The 21,228-nt window shown below is 44.4% G+C and overlaps 1 protein-coding gene across 1 annotated transcript in view; it reads left to right on the top strand.

Annotated features, from left to right (window-relative positions):
* Nucleotides 1-21,228, top strand: part of USP42 (ubiquitin specific peptidase 42) — a 143,813-nt gene that overhangs the window by 40,744 nt on the left and 81,841 nt on the right. The window contains 2 exon segments of the mRNA XM_030211676.1: nt 74-184; nt 12,187-12,289. Coding sequence (XP_030067536.1) covers nt 74-184; nt 12,187-12,289 — 214 coding nt within the window.

Here is a 21,228-nt window from a genome sequence, read left to right on the forward strand (position 1 = left end):
CTGGGTATAGGTTATACATTTTATTTTGCTGAATGGGAAATATTTTGACTTTGTGTTTTTCTTGTTTTATTAGGTCACGAGCAAGGATTTTGTATGATGTGTACAATGCAGGCTCATGTTACACAGGCCCTTTCCAACTCTGGCAACATCATCAAACCTATGGCTATCATCAATGATCTCAGACGTGAGTCTCAAACATTCTAGCTGTATCTCTTTTAAAAGCTAATTTTATAGCTGCTTTCATGTGTTTATTGGTCTTTATTTTTTTGTTTTGGCCAAAGGCAATGTTCACTTGCAGAATAAAAATGAGAGAGATGATATAATAGAGAGAAGTATTTGAAAAGAGACATTTTGATGACTCTTCTAGGTGTCTACTCAACCAGTTTCTTCCAGCCATTGCAATGACAATTCTAGACCAGACACCACAAAACCACAGCTGCTTCTATAGCCCAGATAATATGGGCCCTTAATCTGGCTTACTAGGTTGTTGCCATTGAGCAGTGGCTGAGAAACATTCCTCTGCCCCCACCCCTTCCTCTCACACTATAACTACTGCTGCACACCATCCTTAGTCCTGAGAATGGAAGATCTGACCTGGAAATCAAAACTAGATCCTTAACATGGCAATATCTGGTAGTGCTACTCCTGGTTTTAGTTTCTTAATGTTACTTGGGCTATTATTTTGATGAGACTGTGTGTTTATATTTTTCCATTGATAAGCAAAATTGAGTCAAGTGTGCAAGTGGATATTGTCATCCAATGGTGCAGGGACAGAATGCTCGCCTACAGCTCAAAATTTTAGTTTGCAGTTTTGAGCATGTGTGATTTCCTCAGCTTAATTTCATTTCTGCTGTAGTGAATGGATGTGAATCAAAGTTTTCCCTCCTTATAATACATATTTGCTTATTTACAGTGGCACCTCTCACTTTTTCCCTTCTCAAGAAGAATTTTACTTTGGGGTTTTTTTTTTTTTGTTTTTTTGTTTTTTACTTTTATTATAAAAAAAAAAAGTAGTTGCCAAAAAAGGGTTTTGCCTTTGGCAGAAAGATCCAGAATGTCAATACTCATTCCAAGTGTTTGCTTTGTTTGGGTCCGGACCATGTTCAAGAAGATAGCAAACATTGCACTCAAATGTCTCCTAAAGCAAAAAGAGTTGGTCTGAATTAACTTTACCATTTGGAGAAGCATCTCTTGCAAGAGGATAAGAGTTAATTCTGTGCATACAAATCTTCCGGTGACTTTCAGCTTCTGGGCATGGTGATCTCCACACTGCAGCTGTCCAGAGAGAAGCTAAGTTCACCAGGCCTGTAATGCAGCCACCAACTGCCCAAGCCAGTAGGGAAATTGGCTGCATCTGTTCCTTTCAGTTCTACTTTAGAAGAGTGCATGCACATCAGTTCAGTATTTCCTTTAGCCAGGAGCAGCGCTTGAATTCCTGTGCAAAGCTGCATCCTTGGCACAGTTCATTTTCCTCCAGCACAGAGCCTCCCCTCCCCCAATCTTTGACACAGCACAAGATCTGTTCAGCTGCCATGACCGCACAGCCCTATGTGCAACAGATTTCTCTTTCTACTGTGGTGTTGGTCTCTACCTGTTCCCCATGCAGAACAACCACACTTGTTCCTACAAAAGTTGCTCAGTGAGTTTGTTGAGAGTTATTGTAAGGACTTGCCTGACATCATTTACCAGGAGCCTTCAGAGGTACTTTTCCATTCCACAGGAGTTACCCCTCTCCAGAGAGAGCAGATTTTCAAGACTTTATAGATTCTGTACTGTCTACATCTGATTTGGAGCAGGAGCCAGCACTTTTGCTTCCATTATCCTTTCCAGACTCCATTGCATCTCATATTGAGCGACTCTTAGATCCTTTTGATACTTAATCTTCCATCCTTCAAAAGTGCTGACAAGGCTGATTGATCTGACTTGGGGAAGAAGGTTCTGGCCTTTGAATGCTTTACTCGAATAACTTTTTAAATCCTATTTTTCTTTATTTGGTTTTATTTCTTTTTATCACCTTTTAAAGTAGACCAACCACACCACTTTATCCAAGGATTCTGTAGAAATTCTATCTAACCTGTCTCTCTTCTGGCCAGGAAAGAGTCGCCACATTAGGACATCTCTTATTTGAGGCCTGGCATACCCTCCCAAGGGAGGCGGTGGGAACAAAAACTGTGACAGTCAAAAAGCATGCAAGATAAACAGAGGGTCCCTATATATGGAAACTCTGTAAGCATTACAAAACATCAGTGTACCAGAAAAGCATTGGGATTGTGACCCAAAAAGAATTGTGGACAACAGAGATTATGATCACCTGGGACATCCCCATCCTGACTGACAAGAAGCTAGCTGCAAGAAAACTAGATATAGTGTTAAAAGAGAAACACCAGAACGGCGTTGACTATAGAGGTGTCGATCCCAAGTGATTATTTGGTGAATTGCATGGAAAGAGAAGGTACTCAAGTATCAAGAAATGCAGTCCAAGACCAAGAAAATGTGGCAGAAAGATACAGAAATATTTCCCGTCTTTTTGGGTGCCATGGCTTAATCAAAAATAACTTCCAAGTTCACCTGGATAAATTGCCTATTCATGTTACATCTTATGAATTCCAGAAGGAAGCGGTCTTTTTTTTTTTATTTTTTATATATATACAATGCAAGTATTACAGTGAGCATCAGCTGTAAATTTTAGAGACTACAATCATACTCCATATACCCTGGCTTAGGAGTGAGGTTCATTGCCTTAATGGTATGTGGAAAAATAACAGCACAGCTTTCAAAAATATGGTGCCAAAAAATCTCCTTTAAAGCGTTTCATTGAAAACCCACAATATACAGCATCACAGATGGAGAAAAAAAGCCTCAAACTTAAGTGACAGCTAAACACACATTTGGCTTTAACGCTGTCTTGCGTAATATCATTAGCACAAAAAAAACTTCTTCTTTCAACATTTAAACAATGTGGGTTTACAGTTGAATACGCCCAATGTTCTATATACAAACTGCACTAGGAAAAATTTGCGATATCTGCAGTGCTCTTTGGAATACACTTATCTTGCATTTTCATCATATTCAAAAATCCAGGCATGCAGAACTCAATATACAGTCCCAACAAAGACCCTTGTTTCACCAGCTAAACTGACTGCTTCAGGGAATATTAATTTCCAACAAGTGCTTTATACTTCCAAATGTCACCTGGACTAAAAAGACACCAACTGGTCTTCTTCCAGGAACACCTTATACACTCGCTTCTGGTTGCTGTCATCACCAGCAAACCATTCAGTTTTTTTATTTAACACCTGTGGCCAAACCACATTTAAAGAATAGATCCACCATTGTTCTTTTTGGTGAAGCTTTGTCTTAATATCACCCTGGCGTTTAGAGAAAAATAAGGTACATTTCAACTCAACAAATGATGACGTTCAGTGCAGTGACAAATCAGGGGCTCTTCTCCTTATGAGTGATTAATATTATAGCGAAATAAATGAATCCTACCATGTAGACTAAGAGAAATAGATATCCAATATGTAATATCTGGGCTGTAGAATCCAAAAGTCTAGTTATGTTCAAATGATCTAGTTTCTTTGGGCGCATGGACAACTGGATCCTAAATACCTAAAAGAATGAGTCACCTACTTCAAAGGAACTGACCCCTCATTATAGTCATGGTTTAAAACCTAAGTAATCTCCAAATTCATTAAATGCTTCCATCAACTGGTAATGATGTATAGGGATTGGCTATATGCATTAATAGATCATCAGCAAATACAGAGATCTTAAATTTGGAGTGTTTACAATGAATGCCTTGAATCTTCGGTTTTGCCTCGATGTCTCTAATCAAGGGATCCAAAGTAAGAACAAATTAAAGGGAAGAAAATGGGCATCCCTGGTGTGCTCCCCTACAAATGTTAAAAGGATCAGATTGTAATCCATTCACCCACAGTAATACAGAACGCTCACCGCTTCTCCAAAGAAGCCATCCACACCGTATTTCTGTAGCACAGAAAAGTTTTAAAAATTCAGTGAAACTGTCAAATGCCTTCTCTGCATCAAAGTTAATGAATACATGTCAAGTCTATTCTATTAACCTTTTCTAAAGATGTCAAAATTGCTTGTATATTTCTTTTCACTGTGCATCCTTTCACAAATCCTAACTGGGACTTGTCAACCAGGGAAACCTATTTACTAATAATTTTCCCCAATAATTTACCTTCATAATTTAGACGTGAGATGGGTTATGAGGATCTCTTCCCAGCTTCAGCAATACAGTCATCTGTGCCGTCTTTAAAAACTCCAGCAAAACTTTGTATAATATGATTAAATAACGGTACCAAAATTGGTCCCATTGCGCCTTGAAGCAGTTTATAAAATTCAACACTATAACCATCGGGACTTGGAGCTTTGGCAAGCTCACTTTGCTGTATGGCCAAGTCAAGCTTCTCCTGATTAATGGAGGCATTAAGAATAGAACACTGTATAGAAATTTTGGAGAGGTCCAGATTTTATAAATACATTGTAGCATCTAACTGATTTTCATTAGGTGCAGTATAAAGAGCTTTGTAAAATATTTTAGAAACAGCATTGATATCGGCATACAATCAAATCATTTGGTCTCCCTCTCCAAGTAATTGTAAGATTTTAGATGGGCCCCTCCAGTTTTTGATTAGGTATGCTAGGAGCCTGCTCCTCTTATTCCCATGTAAGTATAATTGGTATTTATATTTCTCCGAGGACAAGCAGGCTGCTTGTTCTCACGACTGGGTTGACGTCCGCGGCAGCCCCCACCAACCGGAAGAAGCTTCGCGGGACGGTCGGCACGCAGGGCACGCCCACCGCGCATGCGCGGCCGTCTTCCCGCCCGTGCGCGACCGCTCCCGCCAGTTACTTTTTTTCCGCGACTGGAGAGAGTTGTGCAATCGCCTCTCTCTCCGTTCAGCCGCCGGATTTTTCGACCGCGTTTACGCGGATCGTTGCTTGGACCCGTTCGGTTCCTCTTTCTTTCTTCGTATTGTTAAAAAAAAAAAAAAAAAAGATTTTCGCGCGTGTGGAGCACGCGCTCCCCTTTTCCCTCGCTTCCAGCGGGGACGCCTCGTTGCGGCCTAGTGGCCGCTCGGTCGGCTAGTTTTTTCGTGGTGTGATTTTAGCCACCATTGCCGACTTTGACTTCGCCGACGCGATTTTTCCGTCGATGTCCTCGAAGGTCCCGAGTGGATTTAAAAAGTGTGGTCGCTGCGGCCGGCCGATCTCGCAGACCGACACCCACGCTTGGTGCCTCCAGTGCCTCGGGCCGGAGCACAATCTCAAGTCGTGCGTTTGTGTCTCGGTCTCCGGAAACGGACTCAGGTTGCGAGGCAAGTTCTGCGGGACCGTCTTTTTGGAACTTGCGCCGGCCCCTCGACGTCGACCTCGACGGCATCGGTATCGAAGGCCGGATCTTCGGTACCGGTATCGATGCCCGAGACATCGGCACCGATGGCAGCGACCCCAGGAGAACAGGTCCCGTCGGCCCGCCGGTCCGCCGGTGAGAGTGGGGTTGAGAGGCCGCGTGGGCTGTCGGCCCCGGTCACTCCCTCAGCTCGTGAGCCACGGGACCGAACCCTGTCGGACCCGGTACCTCGAGACCGAGGGGGATCGACCTCCTCCTCCTCCATGCCCTCCGGCGCCGGTGACGTGCACCGGAAAAAAGATAAGAAGCGCCGTCACCGGGAGCCCTCGGTGCACCCTGAAGGGGAGTCGACGCCGAAGCGTCATCGCAGAGAGGAGAGATCTCCGTCGGTGGTGGAGGTACCGACGCGTCGGGGTTCCGGCACCTCGGTGCCGTCTCCTGGCCCCCAGCAGCTTCTGGCACCGACCCCCTTACCGGCCCCCCCGCCTTTCCCGGCAGCGGGCCTGGACGAGTGCCTCAGAGCCATCCTTCCGGGGATCCTGGAAGGGCTGATGCGCCAGGCTGTGCCGGCGTCGGGGGTGCTTGCGCCCCCGGCGCCGATGACTGTGGCGCCGGCGAGCTCTAGCCCGGCGCCGGGGCTGTCGACACCGCCGCCGCTTGCGGTGCCGGTCTCGACCGCCACGCAGGTGGAGTCCCCGTCGACGTCGATGGAGGGAGCTCCGTCCCCGCCGGCGCGGGAGTCCACCGCTCGACGACACCGAGACCTCGGTGCCTCGACGTCGAGCCGGGCCCGGTACCGGACTCAGCTACATGAGCTAATGTCCGATACCGAGGATGAGGACTCGTGGGGGGAAGAGGAAGACCCGAGATATTTCTCCTCAGAGGAGTCTACGGGCCTTCCCTCGGACCCCACGCCGTCACCGGAGAGGAAGCTCTCACCTCCTGAGAGTCTCTCCTTTGCCTCCTTTGTGCGGGATATGTCTATAAGCATTCCCTTTCCCGTGGTCTCTGTGGAAGAGCCGAGGGCCGAGATGCTCGAGGTCCTCGACTATCCATCACCACCTAGAGAGTCCTCCACGGTACCGCTGCACAATGTCCTGAAGGAGACGCTGCTTCGGAACTGGGTGCGACCACTAACTAACCCCACCATTCCCAAGAAAGCAGAGTCCCAGTACAGGATCCACTCTGACCCAGAGCTCATGCGGCCCCAGTTGCCCCATGACTCAGCGGTCGTGGATTCTGCTCTCAAGAGGGCACGGAGTTCGAGGGATACCGCCTCGGCGCCCCCGGGGCGGGAGTCTCGCACTCTGGACTCATTTGGGAGGAAGGCCTACCAATCCTCCATGCTCGTGACCCGCATCCAATCTTACCTGCTCTATATGAGCATCCACATGCGGACCAATGTGCAACAGCTGGCGGACCTGGTCGATAAGCTCCCGCCGGAGCAGTCCAGGCCATATCAGGAGGTGGTCAGGCAGCTGAAGGCGTGCAGAAAGTTCCTGTCCAGGGGGATTTTTGACACCTGTGACGTGGCATCTCGTGCTGCGGCCCAAGGTATAGTGATGCGCAGGCTCTCATGGCTGCGTGCCTCTGACCTGGACAACCGCACCCAGCAGAGACTGGCTGACGTCCCTTGCCGGGGGGATAATATTTTTGGCTGAGAAGGTCGAGCAGATGGTTGACCAACTGCATCAGCGGGAAACCGCTCTCGACAAGCTCTCCCACCGGGCGCCTTCAGCACCCGCCCCCGCGGGCGGGCGTTTTTTCCCGGGCTCGGCAGGCTGCACCCTATTCTTTTGCGAAGCGTAGGTACAACCAGCCGGCCCGAAGGCCTCGTCAGGCACAGGGACAGCCCCAGCGCGCTCGTTCCCGTCAACAGCGTGCGCCTAAGCAGCCCCCTGCGCCTCCACAGCAAAAGCCGGGGACGGGCTTTTGACTGGATCCACGGGAACATAGCCGCCCTACAAGTGTCCGTACCGGACGACCTGCCGGTCGGAGGGAGGTTAAAATTCTTTCACCGAAGGTAGCCTCTCATAACCTCCGACCAGTGGGTTCTCCAAATAGTGCGGTGCGGATACGCCCTGAATTTGACCTCCCTGCCTCCAAATTGTCCTCCGGGAGCTCAGTCTTTCAGCTCCCATCACAAGCAGGTACTTGCAGAGGAACTCTCCGCCCTTCTCAGCGCCAATGCGGTCGAGCCCGTACCACCCGGGCAGGAAGGGCAGGGATTCTATTCCAGGTACTTCCTTGTGGAAAAGAAAACAGGGGGGATGCGTCCCATCCTAGACCTGAGAGGCCTGAACAAATTCCTGGTCAAAGAAAAGTTCAGGATGCTTTCCTTGGGCACCCTTCTGCCAATGATTCAGAAAAACGATTGGCTATGTTCCCTGGATTTAAAGGACGCATACACTCACATCCCGATACTGCCAGCTCACAGACAGTATCTCAGATTCCGCCTGGGCGCACGGCACTTTCAGTATTGTGTGCTGCCCTTTGGGCTCGCCTCTGCCCCACGAGTGTTTACAAAGTGCCTCGTGGTGGTAGCGGCCTACCTACGCAAGCTGGGAGTGCACGTGTTCCCATATCTCGACGATTGGCTGGTCAAGAACACCTCGAAGGCAGGAGCCCTCCGGTCCATGCAGTGCACTATTCAACTTCTGGAGCTGCTGGGGTTTGTGATAAATTACCCAAAGTCCCATCTCCAGCCAACTCAGTCTCTGGAATTCATAGGAGCGCTGCTGAATTCCCAGACGGTTCAGGCCTACCTTCCCGAAGCGAGGGCCACCAATCTCTTGGCCCTGGCTTCGCAGACCAGAGCGTCTCAGCAGATCACAGCTCGGCAGATGTTGAGACTTCTGGGTCATATGGCCTCCACAGTTCATGTGACTCCCATGGCTCGTCTTCACATGAGATCTGCTCAATGGACCCTAGCTTCCCAGTGGTTCCAAGCCACCGGGAATCTAGAGGATGTCATCCGCCTCTCCACCAGTTGCCGCACTTCACTGCTCTGGTGGACCATACGGACCAATTTGACCCTGGGACGTCCATTCCAAATTCCGCAGCCCACGAAAGTGCTGACGACGGATGCATCCCGCCTGGGGTGGGGAGCCCATGTCGATGGGCTTCACACCCAGGGTCTGTGGTCCCTCCAGGAAAAGGATCTGCAGATCAACCTCCTGGAGCTCCGAGCGATCTGGAACGCACTGAAGGCTTTCAGAGATCGGCTGTCCTGCCAAATTATCCAAATTCGGACAGACAATCAGGTTGCAATGTATTACGTCAACAAGCAGGGGGGCACCGGATCTCGCCCCCTGTGTCAGGAAGCCGTCGGTATGTGGCGTTGGGCGTGTCGCTTCGGCATGCTTCTCCAAGCCACGTACCTGGCAGGCGTAAACAACAGTCTGGCCGACAGACTGAGCAGAGTCATGCAACCGCACGAGTGGTCGCTCCATTCCAGAGTGGTACGCAAGATCTTCCGAGAGTGGGGCACCCCCTCGGTGGATCTTTTCGCCTCTCAGACCAACCACAAGCTGCCTCTGTTCTGTTCCAGGCTTCAGACACACGGCAGGCTAGCGTCAGATGCCTTTCTCCTTCATTGGGGGACCGGCCTCCTGTATGCTTATCCTCCCATACCTTTGGTGGGGAAGACCTTACTGAAGCTCAAGCAAGACCGCGGCACCATGATTCTGATAGCGCCCTTTTGGCCCCGTCAGATCTGGTTCCCTCTTCTTCTGGAGTTGTCCTCCGAAGAACCGTGGAGATTGGAGTGTTTTCCGACTCTCATTTCGCAGAACGACGGAGCGTTGCTGCACCCCAACCTTCAATCCCTGGCTCTCACGGCCTGGATGTTGAGGGCGTAGACTTCGCTGCGTTGGGTCTGTCTGAGGGTGTCTCCCGGGTCTTGCTTGCCTCTAGGAAGGATTCCACTAAAAAGAGTTACTTTTTCAAGTGGAGGAGGTTTGTCGTTTGGTGTGAGAGCAAGGCCCTAGAACCTCGTTCTTGCCCTGCACAGAACCTGCTTGAATACCTTCTGCACTTATCAGAGTCTGGCCTCAAGACCAACTCAGTAAGGAATCACCTTAGTGCGATTAGTGCTTACCATTATCGTGTGGAAGGTAAAGCCATCTCTGGAGAGCCTTTAGTCGTTCGATTCATGAGAGGTTTGCTTTTGTCAAAGCCCCCTATCAAGCCTCCTACTGTGTCATGGGATCTCAACGTCGTCCTCACCCAGCTGATGAAACCTCCTTTTGAGCCACTGAATACCTGCCATCTGAGGTACTTGACCTGGAAGGTCATTTTCTTGGTGGCAGTTACTTCAGCTCGTAGGGTCAGTGAGCTTCAAGCCCTGGTAGCTCATGCTCCATATACCAAATTTCATCACAACAGAGTAGTGCTCCGCACCCACCCAAAGTTCCTGCCGAAGGTGGTGTCGGAGTTCCATCTTAACCAGTCAATTGTCTTGCCAACATTCTTCCCCAGGCCGCATACCCGCCCTGCTGAACGTCAGTTGCACACATTGGACTGCAAGAGAGCATTGGCCTTCTACTTGGAGCGGACACAGCCCAACAGACAGTCCGCCCAATTGTTTATTTCTTTCGACCCTAACAGGCTAGGGGTCGCTGTCGGGAAACGCACCATCTCCAATTGGCTAGCAGACTGCATTTCCTTCACTTACGCCCAGGCTGGGCTGACTCTTGAGGGTCATGTCACGGCTCATAGTGTCAGAGCCATGGCAGCGTCGGTGGCCCACTTGAAGTCAGCCACTATTGAAGAGATCTGCAAGGCTGCGACGTGGTCATCTGTCCACACATTCACATCTCATTACTGCCTCCAGCAGGATACCCGACGCGACAGTCGGTTCGGGCAGTCGGTGCTGCAGAATCTGTTTGGGGTGTAAATCCAACTCCACCCTCCAGGACCCGAATTTATTCTGGTCAGGCTGCACTCTCAGTTAGTTGTTCTTCGTAGGTCAATTTCTGTTGTTCCCTCGCCGTTGCGAGGCTCAATTGACCTGGGTTCTTGTTTTGAGTGAGCCTGAGAGCTAGGGATACCCCAGTCGTGAGAACAAGCAGCCTGCTTGTCCTCGGAGAAAGGGTATGATACATACCTGTAGCAGTTGTTCTCCGAGGACAGCAGGCTGATTGTTCTCACCTACCCTCCCTCCTCCCCTTTGGAGTTGTGGGTTTCATCTTTTGCTAGTCATTCAACTGGCGGGAGCGGTCGCGCACGGGCGGGAAGACGGCCGCGCATGCGCGGTGGGCGTGCCCTGCGTGCCGACCGTCCCGCGAAGCTTCTTCCGGTTGGTGGGGGCTGCCGCGGACGTCAACCCAGTCGTGAGAACAATCAGCCTGCTGTCCTCGGAGAACAACTGCTACAGGTATGTATCATACCCTGTCTGTGATTTAATTGCCCGCTGATAAATGAGCTCATTCAAGGCAGCCTGTGAAGCTAATAATGCAGATTTGATATTCGGTGTTGAGTTTTTACCATATTAAAGCCAGTCCTTCCTCACCTGTTGTTCTAGTCGCAAAGTCTTACAGATACACAATTCCAAAGTTTCACCAAAGTCCCTCTCCCAATCCAACATACACTTAAATTTCTTAAATCCTTCCGAAGTAAAAATTTATATGGAATTGATATAAGATCCCTTAATTTGCCCAGAGCTACCCACAAATTATCCAAATGTTCTGTGCCCTCAGGATCTGCCCTCAACCGATTTTGAGAAGTAACAATATGCTTGACTTGTAGATAAAGGAAAAGATCCCTTCAGGGGTAACTTTTTTTTTTTTTTTTTTGTTCTTATCCAATTTCATTCTTACAAAAAAATGAGTATAATGTTTGTTCAAGTTCTCCAGATCAAGTGACCTAAAATTTTTATTCTTATTTTGTATGAAATTATCCCTAGCTAATCTGTCTCTTTCAACTAGCAACTCTCACATGCTGTTAGTGGGGGGGCTGCTCTTAAAATTGCAAAACGTTCAAGTAGGTCTAAGTTTGTAATTACCCACTTGTGCCTGACTCAATGTTGTTTGTTGATGGAAAAAGCGATGCTGCTAATTTGTAACAGTTTTTGGAGAGAGGGTCAATCAGGCACACAGTCCCTCCTACCTCTCCTAGAGTTACCTCCCTCCCACCTCTCCTAGAGTTACCTAATAACTTGAGCTTTGGAATTAACTGAGGAACTGGAGAGACTGAGCTTGTGCAGCCCTTCTCACATGCAGCAGAATTGTGATCTGTTGGAGAGCAGTTCCATCTCTGCACTGTGAGGTGACATCGTCCACTTGTGCCTGATCAGTCATGCTGTCTGAGAAGACATCTGTTATAGGTGAGCAATTTTGCTCTTTTTTTTCTGTTTTTGTATAAATTTGTAGGAGCTAAATCTAAATCTGAAGGAATTTAGGACCAATGGTTACCATATTATAATGCTGCACTTCTGAATTGATAATAGGCCATTCCTAGTGCGTCAGTTTACATGTTTTTGCTGTTGTCGCACAAATTGCGATGAAAGTTAAGCAGTCCAATTTTTGCAAAGTACATGTTCATATACATTCAGAAGAAAATAAGATACTAAATATTTTGATGTCTTCTTCAAACTTTATTACTTTAGGTCTCTTTTGTGATAATTTTTGCTTAATTTTTGCAACTATAATCTAATCCTAAAAAGTTGAAGCAGTAGAGCCTCCATTTACATATCTTTACTGCTGCACAAGGCTTGCAAATGTTAAGTCTCATTTTGTCAATCTTAATTTGGCCCCTTTAAGAAAACACATGTTGTGGACACAACTTTATTTTTCTTTAATTAGGCATTGCAAAGCATTTCCGTTTTGGTAATCAGGAAGATGCCCATGAATTCCTACGATACACAATTGATGCTATGCAGAAAGCATGTCTGAATGGTAGTAACAAGTAAGTACAAACAAAATCCTTTTAGCTATATTTATAGGGACTAATTTTAAAACACCCCATCTAGGCAGGGAGCACACCACATAAGTACATATGCCTATAGACAATATTTGCATCTACGCACTCTTAAGTTTATACCTGCTTCTAGGTACTATTCATGCCTCTCCCCTTCTGTAGTGTTCGTCTTGTATATTTGTTTTATGTGCACCATGATCATCTTACATTTTGAATGGCATAATAAATATTAGAAAAATAGACATTCTGTGTGCATGTGCCTGTAAAAATTGGCATGTGCATATTGTAAGATATAGACATTAAATGCGTATCTGACACCTGCTTTACCCATTCTCTGGCCATGAGAACTTGTATATTGCATAAAAATAAGTGCTTTATGTAGATGTTGTGGCAATTTTATAAGCACCTCCTTGCCTACGATATCACAGTTTAATTATGGATTGATTGTATAATGTTAATATTGTGGTATCCTAGCAATTGCTAAGTCTTTCATAAACTGCATAGAACCGAGTCTAACTGTGGAATATAAGTCTCAGTATGTGCAGAAGAGTGTTTCACAGTTCAAGGAAGTGCTTTTTAAAAAAAAAAAAAGATTTTCGGCTTTCTACAAAACATGACACATAATCGTGTTGATATCTTAATTCAAGTTGTAATTAATTCCATACCAAAGCTAGTGGAGGATAGCCTAGTGATTAGTGCAGCGGGCTTTGATCCTGGGGAACTGGGTTCAATTCCACTGCAGCTCCTTTTGACTCTGGGCAAGTCACTTAACCCTCCATTGCCCCAGGTACAAAATAAGTGCCTGTTTATAATATGTAAACTGCTTTGAATGTAACCACAGAAAGTTGGTATATCAAGTCCCATTCCCATTCCCCCCTAATACTTTCTTATATCTTACCTCCTTAATATTTGGAAAGTGCAGTACCAGTTGCCTGTAGAATGAGTTGGAAATATTATTGTGACACACATGAAGAGGTGCTTGAACCAAGTATTAAGACCAACCAGCTTATAGTTTAAATTTAATATGAGATTCAATTCTAATCAGTGCAGTTTTTGAAGTAAAGGGGTAATTCTCTCAAATTTACTTAAATTACATAATAACCTGACGTTTCATTTCAAGCTTCATCAGGGCTCATGCAGTTGCAAGTCTTGGCACTGAGAGAGGAGGACATTACTTTTATTTGAAAGATAAGTCCAAATTAATAGTAGAAAAAATAATAGGCTTTGTAAGATGATTATTTCTGTTCTCAAAAAGGAGAGTTTTTTTAGGCAGTGATGAAAGAACTCTAGCTCTTTAAGACAATTCACTTCTCAAGCTCTTTGAGACTTTTTCCTCCTCCTTTTTTTTTGTTTGTTATATTTGAGCTTTATGCATTAAGTGTAAGAGAATTTGATTGTGGGCAATATTTAGAAATGTTGCCCTGCATGTGCTGCGACAACTGAAAAATTAAACAGAGTATAGTTTCATTTTTTATTTCTCTTAATACTCTGGATCCAGGTAATATACCTCTCTTTTTTGTTCTGGCTTAATATATCTTCCAGGTTCACCGAGATTTGTTTCATTTCCTCCATACTGTCACCATTACATCCTCTTCATTAAAGACAAAAGCAAATAATTCACTTAGGTTTTCATTTGCAAAGCATCTAGACTTACAAAGTTACGTACAGACATATTTTCAAAGCATAACCTATGGATCTTTGTAAGTCTGTGCTTTGAAAATGAGCTTCTTGTTCTCCACTAGGGCCTTGTCTTCCCTGAGTGCCCTTTTTACTAATTGATGATCTAATGGGCCATGATAAGTACCTGAAAAAAGTTTTTACTACAAGGTTTTACTTTTATGACATGCTTCTTTTCAAATTCAGTTTTAGCCTTCCTTATCAATGCTTGTCATTTAAGTTTACAGTGGCTATACTACTATTACTACTACTACGCTGCTTAATCGCTTTCATTGGCTTCCTGTTAACTATTGCATAAAATTTTTTATTGGTACTTACACATAGAGTTTACTTTGAACAGACCCCGAGTTACCTAGGCCTCGTTGGATTGATGCACAGGACTCTGCTTTCTTTTTTCTGGCCCCCCGTTTGTGGCCCCCCCAACTCCCAATTAGCCTTTATGCTGAAGGAAACCTAACCAGATTTAAAGCCTGTTGAAAGGCATATTCGTATGGCATTTGAAAGCCAAATTCCAGATGGATGAGTGTCTTTTGTGTGTGTGTGGGGGGGTTCTGTGTGTGTGTGTGTGTGTGTGTGTGTGTGTGTGTGTGTATATGATTGACTCTGTGTGTATCTCTTAGGTTTTCTTATCTTTCCTATCTTATTTTATAGTTTTTCTTTGTTTTTATTGATTTTAATTATACACTACTTAGATCTTATAGGCAAACTGATATATCACATTTTTAACTTGTTTTTGAAAGCTTTTTCCAGTATGATTCTATAGCAGCCACCCGGTATGTTTATAGTACAGCTGTTGTATTAATATCAAGTTTGAGGGACTTAGTATATGTTTTTATATAGGACATTTTTATGTTTTTATTGTAAGTTGCTTGGATATAAATTTTTATAAAAAAATAAATAAAACCTCTGTTTTCTTAATTTGGATCCTTTTCCGTTTTTTGAAAGATTTCTTTTGGCTCTAATAGCCTCTTTCACCTCACCTTTTAACCATTTCAGCCTCTTTTTGGCCTTCTTTCTAGATAGAATACATCTAGTTTGGGCTTTAAGGGTGGACAGTCCGTGCCTGATTTAAAATATTAACTTTTACAGTTGCTCCTTTTAGCTTTTCTTTTAACCATTTCACTCATTTTATCATAGTTTCCCTTTTGTTACTTATTATACCGCTCTAACTGACTGGGTAGAGTGATGTACAGACTACAAAATAAAATTTGGGGGAGGGGAGGGAACGCTATTTTTGACAGTAAAGCGATACATTCACACAAAGAGAGGAAAGGTAAGAGAACTAAAGGAAGGAGGGGAGAGGGAGGTGAAAGAACTGGAAGAAGGGAGGAGACAGAGGAAGAAGAGAAATAAAAACAGAAGAGAAGGGGGGAGGCTGGTGATCTCTCTTTGTCCGTTACCCCAAAGGCCTGTTTGAAAAGCCACATTTTAAGTTCTGATTTGAAGTTCTTAAGTGGAATTGCTACGGAGAGAGTGGAAAATTGTTCTAAATATGAGAGGAAAGGAAGAAAAATGCGTTGCTTAGTGGATTCGAGAGTACAAGGCTGTGATCATTCACAAAATGAAGAATAGCTGGTGAATAAGGGATTTTGAGGCATGAGAGATAAACAGGGGAACCTACTCAAAAAGCTTAGAACGTCAGAGATGTTACTTTACGAATGATTCGCTGACTCGGTAGTTTTCTTAGTGCTTTCATTACAATTGATGATCATAGCATAATCAAATTTGAATTAATACAGCCAAGCGTTGTCAGCACTGTTGCCTCTCTGACCAAGTCCTGCATTCCACAAAGGACTAGTTTTAAAATGGCTCCCCCTTTTGTCAGTTCCTGAACCATCTGCTTCATGAAGTAGTCATTTATTTCACCGAGGAACTTTACCTCCTTGGCATTTCCTGATGTGATGTTTATCCATTCAGTTGAGGTAATTGAAATCAGAATTACCAAAAAGCAAACTGCTCAGTATTTTGTGTTGCGAACACTGTCTTAAAACCAAAACAAATCAGTACTTAAACTGCACTACTATTCAAAAATACTCAATGGAGAAAAGAAGACCCGATTCACAGTGGTTCCTGACTGATGTACTGTGATCGCAGATCAAAAAAACTGCATTGAAAAAAATGTAAACTTCAAAATTAATTCTATCAAAATTACGTTTGAGAGCTGTATTCCACAACTTGCAGTGTATTTAATCACAGATCCTACACTTTTTCCAAATACCTGGCAAAATGCTCATCCAGACTTTTCTTAATAAATTTATCAAAAGTACCTAACTGCTAAAATTGTCCTTTAAATAACCACTACCTGCATCTTAATACATTTCCCAACAGGGGCCCCTGTTTCGCCAGCGTGCTGCATCAGGGGAACTTCACTGCCTCAGGTGGATTTTTGTTAGTGACAGCAGTTACCAAAAAACATATTCCAGTAAAGGGTGCTGCAACTTTGAAGGATATCCAGGGCTGCAAGCTGTAATCTCTCCTCAAATAAAGCTTTTAGGATTGCAGCAGTATGTGATGCTTAATAGATCACGTTTGCATTGGATTCAGTGGGCAGGGTGATTGGAAGATAAAGATTCGTAAGAAATTTATTTTGCTGCATTTATATCCCACATTTTCCCACCTATTTGCAGGTTCAATGTGAGGAGCAGGAATTCAAAAAACAGGCTAAGGAGCTACTACAGAGATTTTTGACAAGAGGCTATCCCAAATCAGCTATTAGAAAAGCCTATTTAAGGGCTCGGTTCGCCCAACACTCTCTGTTGCTCAATGATTGTAAGAAAGAGGAGTATGAAGAACTTACATGTGTCCTTCCGTTTACAGAGACTAGTCAGAGGGTGGTACAGATTATGAGGTCCCACTGGCACATAGTCCAACTTTATCCTTGCTTCCAAGAGTTCCCAATGATATCCTATACCAGGGGCAAAACGCTGGGAGAGCGGTTGGCAGGAAATACATTTTCTAAGCCCCATGAGAGAGAATTAAAGAGGGAACACCAAGCATGCGGGAGGTGCCAGTGGTGTAAGTTAGCAATCATAGGGCCAGAATGGACAGTGCCAGGAGTGGATAAAATCTTGAAGGCTAGAGATATCACCAACTGCGATACTAGTAACGTGATCTATGCGATACAGTGTCCTTGCAAACCAGTGTATGTGGGGAGAAGTAAGCGTTCTTTTAGGACACGACTAATTGAACACAAATCTCAAATTATCACAAATAACACCCAGGCCCCTCTAGTGGATCACTGGGTACAAAATCAGCATACAGTAGAGGACATTAGATGGAGGATAGTTGTACAGCTGGGTAAAGAAGGGGGCTCAATAAACCGTCTGTTAAACTTTAGAGAGCAGTGGTACATATACACATTGCAAACAGTGACACCGGCCGGCTTAAATGCTGAGCTGGAGTGGGCGTCGTTACTTTAATTAGGGTGCTCCGTCCAGCCTATAGGAGCCAGGGGGGGAGAGTGAGACATCATGACTAAGAAACTATAGATAGACAGAAAGACGCCGTCGCCATCTTTGCGAGGGTTTGTCCCATAAAAATTATTTCGAAGCTGGCGCTGAAGACGGCTGAGGGTAAGGAAAGGTTTTTTGAATACTGATTGTATCACTGCATGAGAGTAGGAAAGTATGACGCTTATGCAGTGATCTTAGCTGCCTTTCTCTTTGGTTTTTCCTAGGGGAGAGTCCTTGAGACAGCCTATGTATGGGCGAAACATGCATGTTGGACGTGTTTAACCCCCCAGTCTGACACACGTAAAAGATATGTACCTATTATTTGAACAAATTAAGATTAGGAAAATTAGGGTTAAAGTATTTTTGAGATATGGTAATCGGGTGTGCCGATGAAGAGGTGGGTGCTGGATCCATTGCTATTCCTATGTACTAGCAATGAGCACCGCTGAAGTCACCGTTAAAATCGATGAAGGTCATAAGTTATTAAGAACGTTGTTATTTTTGAAGGCATGATAATTTTAAGAAAATGGGGGAAATTATTTAAAGAAGTAATAATAATTTAAGAAAGAAACTGAATAAATGAAAGTTTAAGTTATGGGAGTTTTTGTAGACCAGTAATAGAGAACTGACCTACTTGAAGTACGTGTAATTGTTTATTCTCCCTGTGAGGGCTCAGGTCTTTTTCTCCCTGTACTCAAAATAGCTTTCAACACATTAGCGGATGGAAGATTTCTGAAAGGTTGCGTAGAGTTCCTCAAGTTCTCAGAGCTGCTTCGATGAAAAGAATAGTAGTTTTGTGGGCTGAATCACAGTCCATCTCCCTGGAAAAGATTTTTAGAGCCACTACCTGGTCTTCCTTGCATTCCTCTGCTAAGTTTTACAGGCTTGATGTAAAGGGAAGGGAAGCAGCTGCTTTCGGAGTTGGTCTTGGCGGCAGGAGTTTCTTCTTTCCACTTGATGTAAGGATTTCTTTTTCTATATCCTATATAAAAACATGACGGCAGATAAAGGCCAAATGGCCCATCCAATGCCCATCCTCCTTAACCACTAACTCTTCCTAAGAGATCCCGTGTGCTTGTCCCACATTTTCTTAAATTCTGACAGTCCTCGTCTCCACAACCTCCACGGGGAGGCCATTTCCATGCTTCCACCACCCTCTCCGTGAACGAGTACTTTCTTAGATTCCTTCTAAGCCTATTTCCTCTTAACTTCATTGTATATCCCCTCATTCCAGAGTTTTCCTTCATTTGAAGGAAGCTCACTTCCTCTACATTAATGCCCTTGAGATATTAATCGTCTCTATCATGTCTCTTTTCTCCATCCTCTCTTCCAGCGTGTACATGTTGAGGTTTATAAGCCTGTCCCTATATGTCTTGTGTCAAGACCACTTACCAATTTTGTAGCTGCCCTCTGAACATACTCCATTGTGTTTTATATCTTTCTATAGGTGCGGTGTCCAGAATTGCACACAGTACTCTAAATGGGGCCTCACCAGAGACTTATACAAGGGCACTGTCACCTCTTTGTTCCTGCTGGTCATCCCTCTCCTTATGCACGCAAGCATCCTTCTGGCTATGACCTTTGCTGGACAGGCCTGGTTAGGATGAAAAGAAAGATAAACCTTGGTGTTACCTGCTAATTTTCTTTCCTCAAGTCCAGCCAGACCACTCCAGATAACCCACCCTGTGGCTGAAAAAAGGATTTTCTGTGGGGAGGAACAAGAGTCTTCCTGAGGATGTACTTGGCTAATTGGAGCCATACATTCTCTTCTCCACTATTTTGTATGGAGAACATTAGCCAGTCCTCTTGTGCTTTGTTACAGAAATACTGATGGTCTTCAGTTGCATGGCGCCTTTTATAGTGAGAGCTTATAGCTCATTGGTCTCTGTCTCCATTTGCTGGCTGATGGGCATAACCCATATGTTCTGTACTGGTCTGGTTGGACTCGAGGAAAGAAAATTAATAGTTAAGATCACATTTTTCCATCCTAATCCTCTCCACCTGGGCAGAAGCCCCTGGCATATTTACCTTGAAGATATTGCATCTCTTGGAGGGTAAGTCCTGGCTACAGGATTGCTTCCTGCTTCACCTTTAAGTGTTCCCACTCTTCCAAGACAGCACAGAGGCTGTCAAACTGGAGGTGGAAATTCTCTATGGCTCTGTAGAAGTATACAAGTAGAGAGATGAAGGCTCATGAATCCCTTGGTCTGTGCAGCTGTGCTTGCCTGTTGGCCATACTTTTGTTTCTAATTTATCAGCCCATGCCCAAAGAAGTTAGGGAGGCATTGCCCCTCACACCCCTCAAACTATCTTTTATCTTCCTGTAGGCTAAATATTTAGAAGACTGTGTGCAAAGTCTAAAAATGGCCACCGCTAAATTTTTCAAATTATAAACTTGTTTCTTAGCTCGGTTGTGTTGTACATCTTTTTATTTTGGCCATGAATGTGTTAAAATTTAACTTGTCTGTTTCCTCTTCACCTTTTTATACTTAAAATAATGTACCCCCCCTGTTTACTTAGCCGCACAGCAATTCCAACGCAGCCCATTCAAAGTGAATGGGCTGTGTCGGCATTAGCGCACGGCTTAGTAAACAGGGGAATTATTGTGATGTCTGAAATGACCAATGCACCTGCACCCAAGTTTATTCAGATTTGTGATTAGCAGGATGGCTAAGTAAAAGAAGGTTTCATAAACTTCAACACTAATATTTTCATGTAATTAGTTATATTTACCATTTATGTATTACTGGAATCTGCTGAAGACTTTGGATTAGCGGGCTATAAATGTATTTTAGTGGGAGGTAAAATAAAGGAGCAATATTTATGAATTGTTACCTGAATTATCTGCAGCAATTTGTTGCTCCTGTTGCCTGCATAAGAAAGTTGATCTTATCTCTTTGTCAGAGGTTGTCATGATTTTTTTCTTCACAAGCTAAAAACCCTTCAGTTACTATTGAAAAGTCAAAAACCATTTTTACAGAATACAAAGCTGCATTTCAGCTCCATGATCAGCAGGGTTTATGAACCCGTGAACCATGAACCGTTAGTTCAGTTAATGGAGGAGAGAAGGAAATGATCATATTTCTTTATTCCATTGAGTAATTGAACAGTTGCATTCTGTACAGCCTGATTGTAGTTCAGTTAAAAAAAATAAAAAGTGGGGACAGTCTAGCCAAGAGCTAGAAGTAATGTTCTTAGCTTAATAGTACAGAAGCTCAATGCTTATTATTCCAAATCCATTACCAAGGGGGACTAAATACTAGCATGATTACTTTAGAATAAGGTCTGTCCAAACGCCTAGCCACCCGCCTGGGGCTACCCCTTGGTCACTTAGCGTGTCTATCCCCAGCACAGCTTAGGATTGTCTGCACTTGCCGCTTGTGCTCTACACTAGCACCCTCCTCCCACTGATTGGGTCCCAACCGCCTCTGAGCGAGTCTCCTGCTTCAAATTATCCCCAGTGATTTCTAGGTTACTGGGGGCCACATTCCCAGTGGTCCCACAGTTCCCAGAAAGCACTCACAGACCCAGCACACAAACACCAGGATTCTTAGTCAGACAAGCAGAGGCAATAAACTAAAAATGTTTATTGTCACGAAAAATATTGAACAGTGAACCATAAAAACAGATGGAACAAAAACAGCACATAATAACAGGTAACTGAATATGGATCAATTATAAAACTATCTAAACATTTGTTCACTCACTGAATAGTGCCTGGGAAGTACAGGAAATGTAACTGCTCATAGTTTACAGAATAAAACTGCTCACACAGGGTCTCAGTAAAGAGATCTTTCT

The sequence above is a fragment of the Microcaecilia unicolor genome, chromosome 8 (assembly GCF_901765095.1).
Source record: "Microcaecilia unicolor chromosome 8, aMicUni1.1, whole genome shotgun sequence".
In the NCBI taxonomy this organism is placed as follows: Eukaryota; Metazoa; Chordata; class Amphibia; order Gymnophiona; family Siphonopidae; genus Microcaecilia; species Microcaecilia unicolor.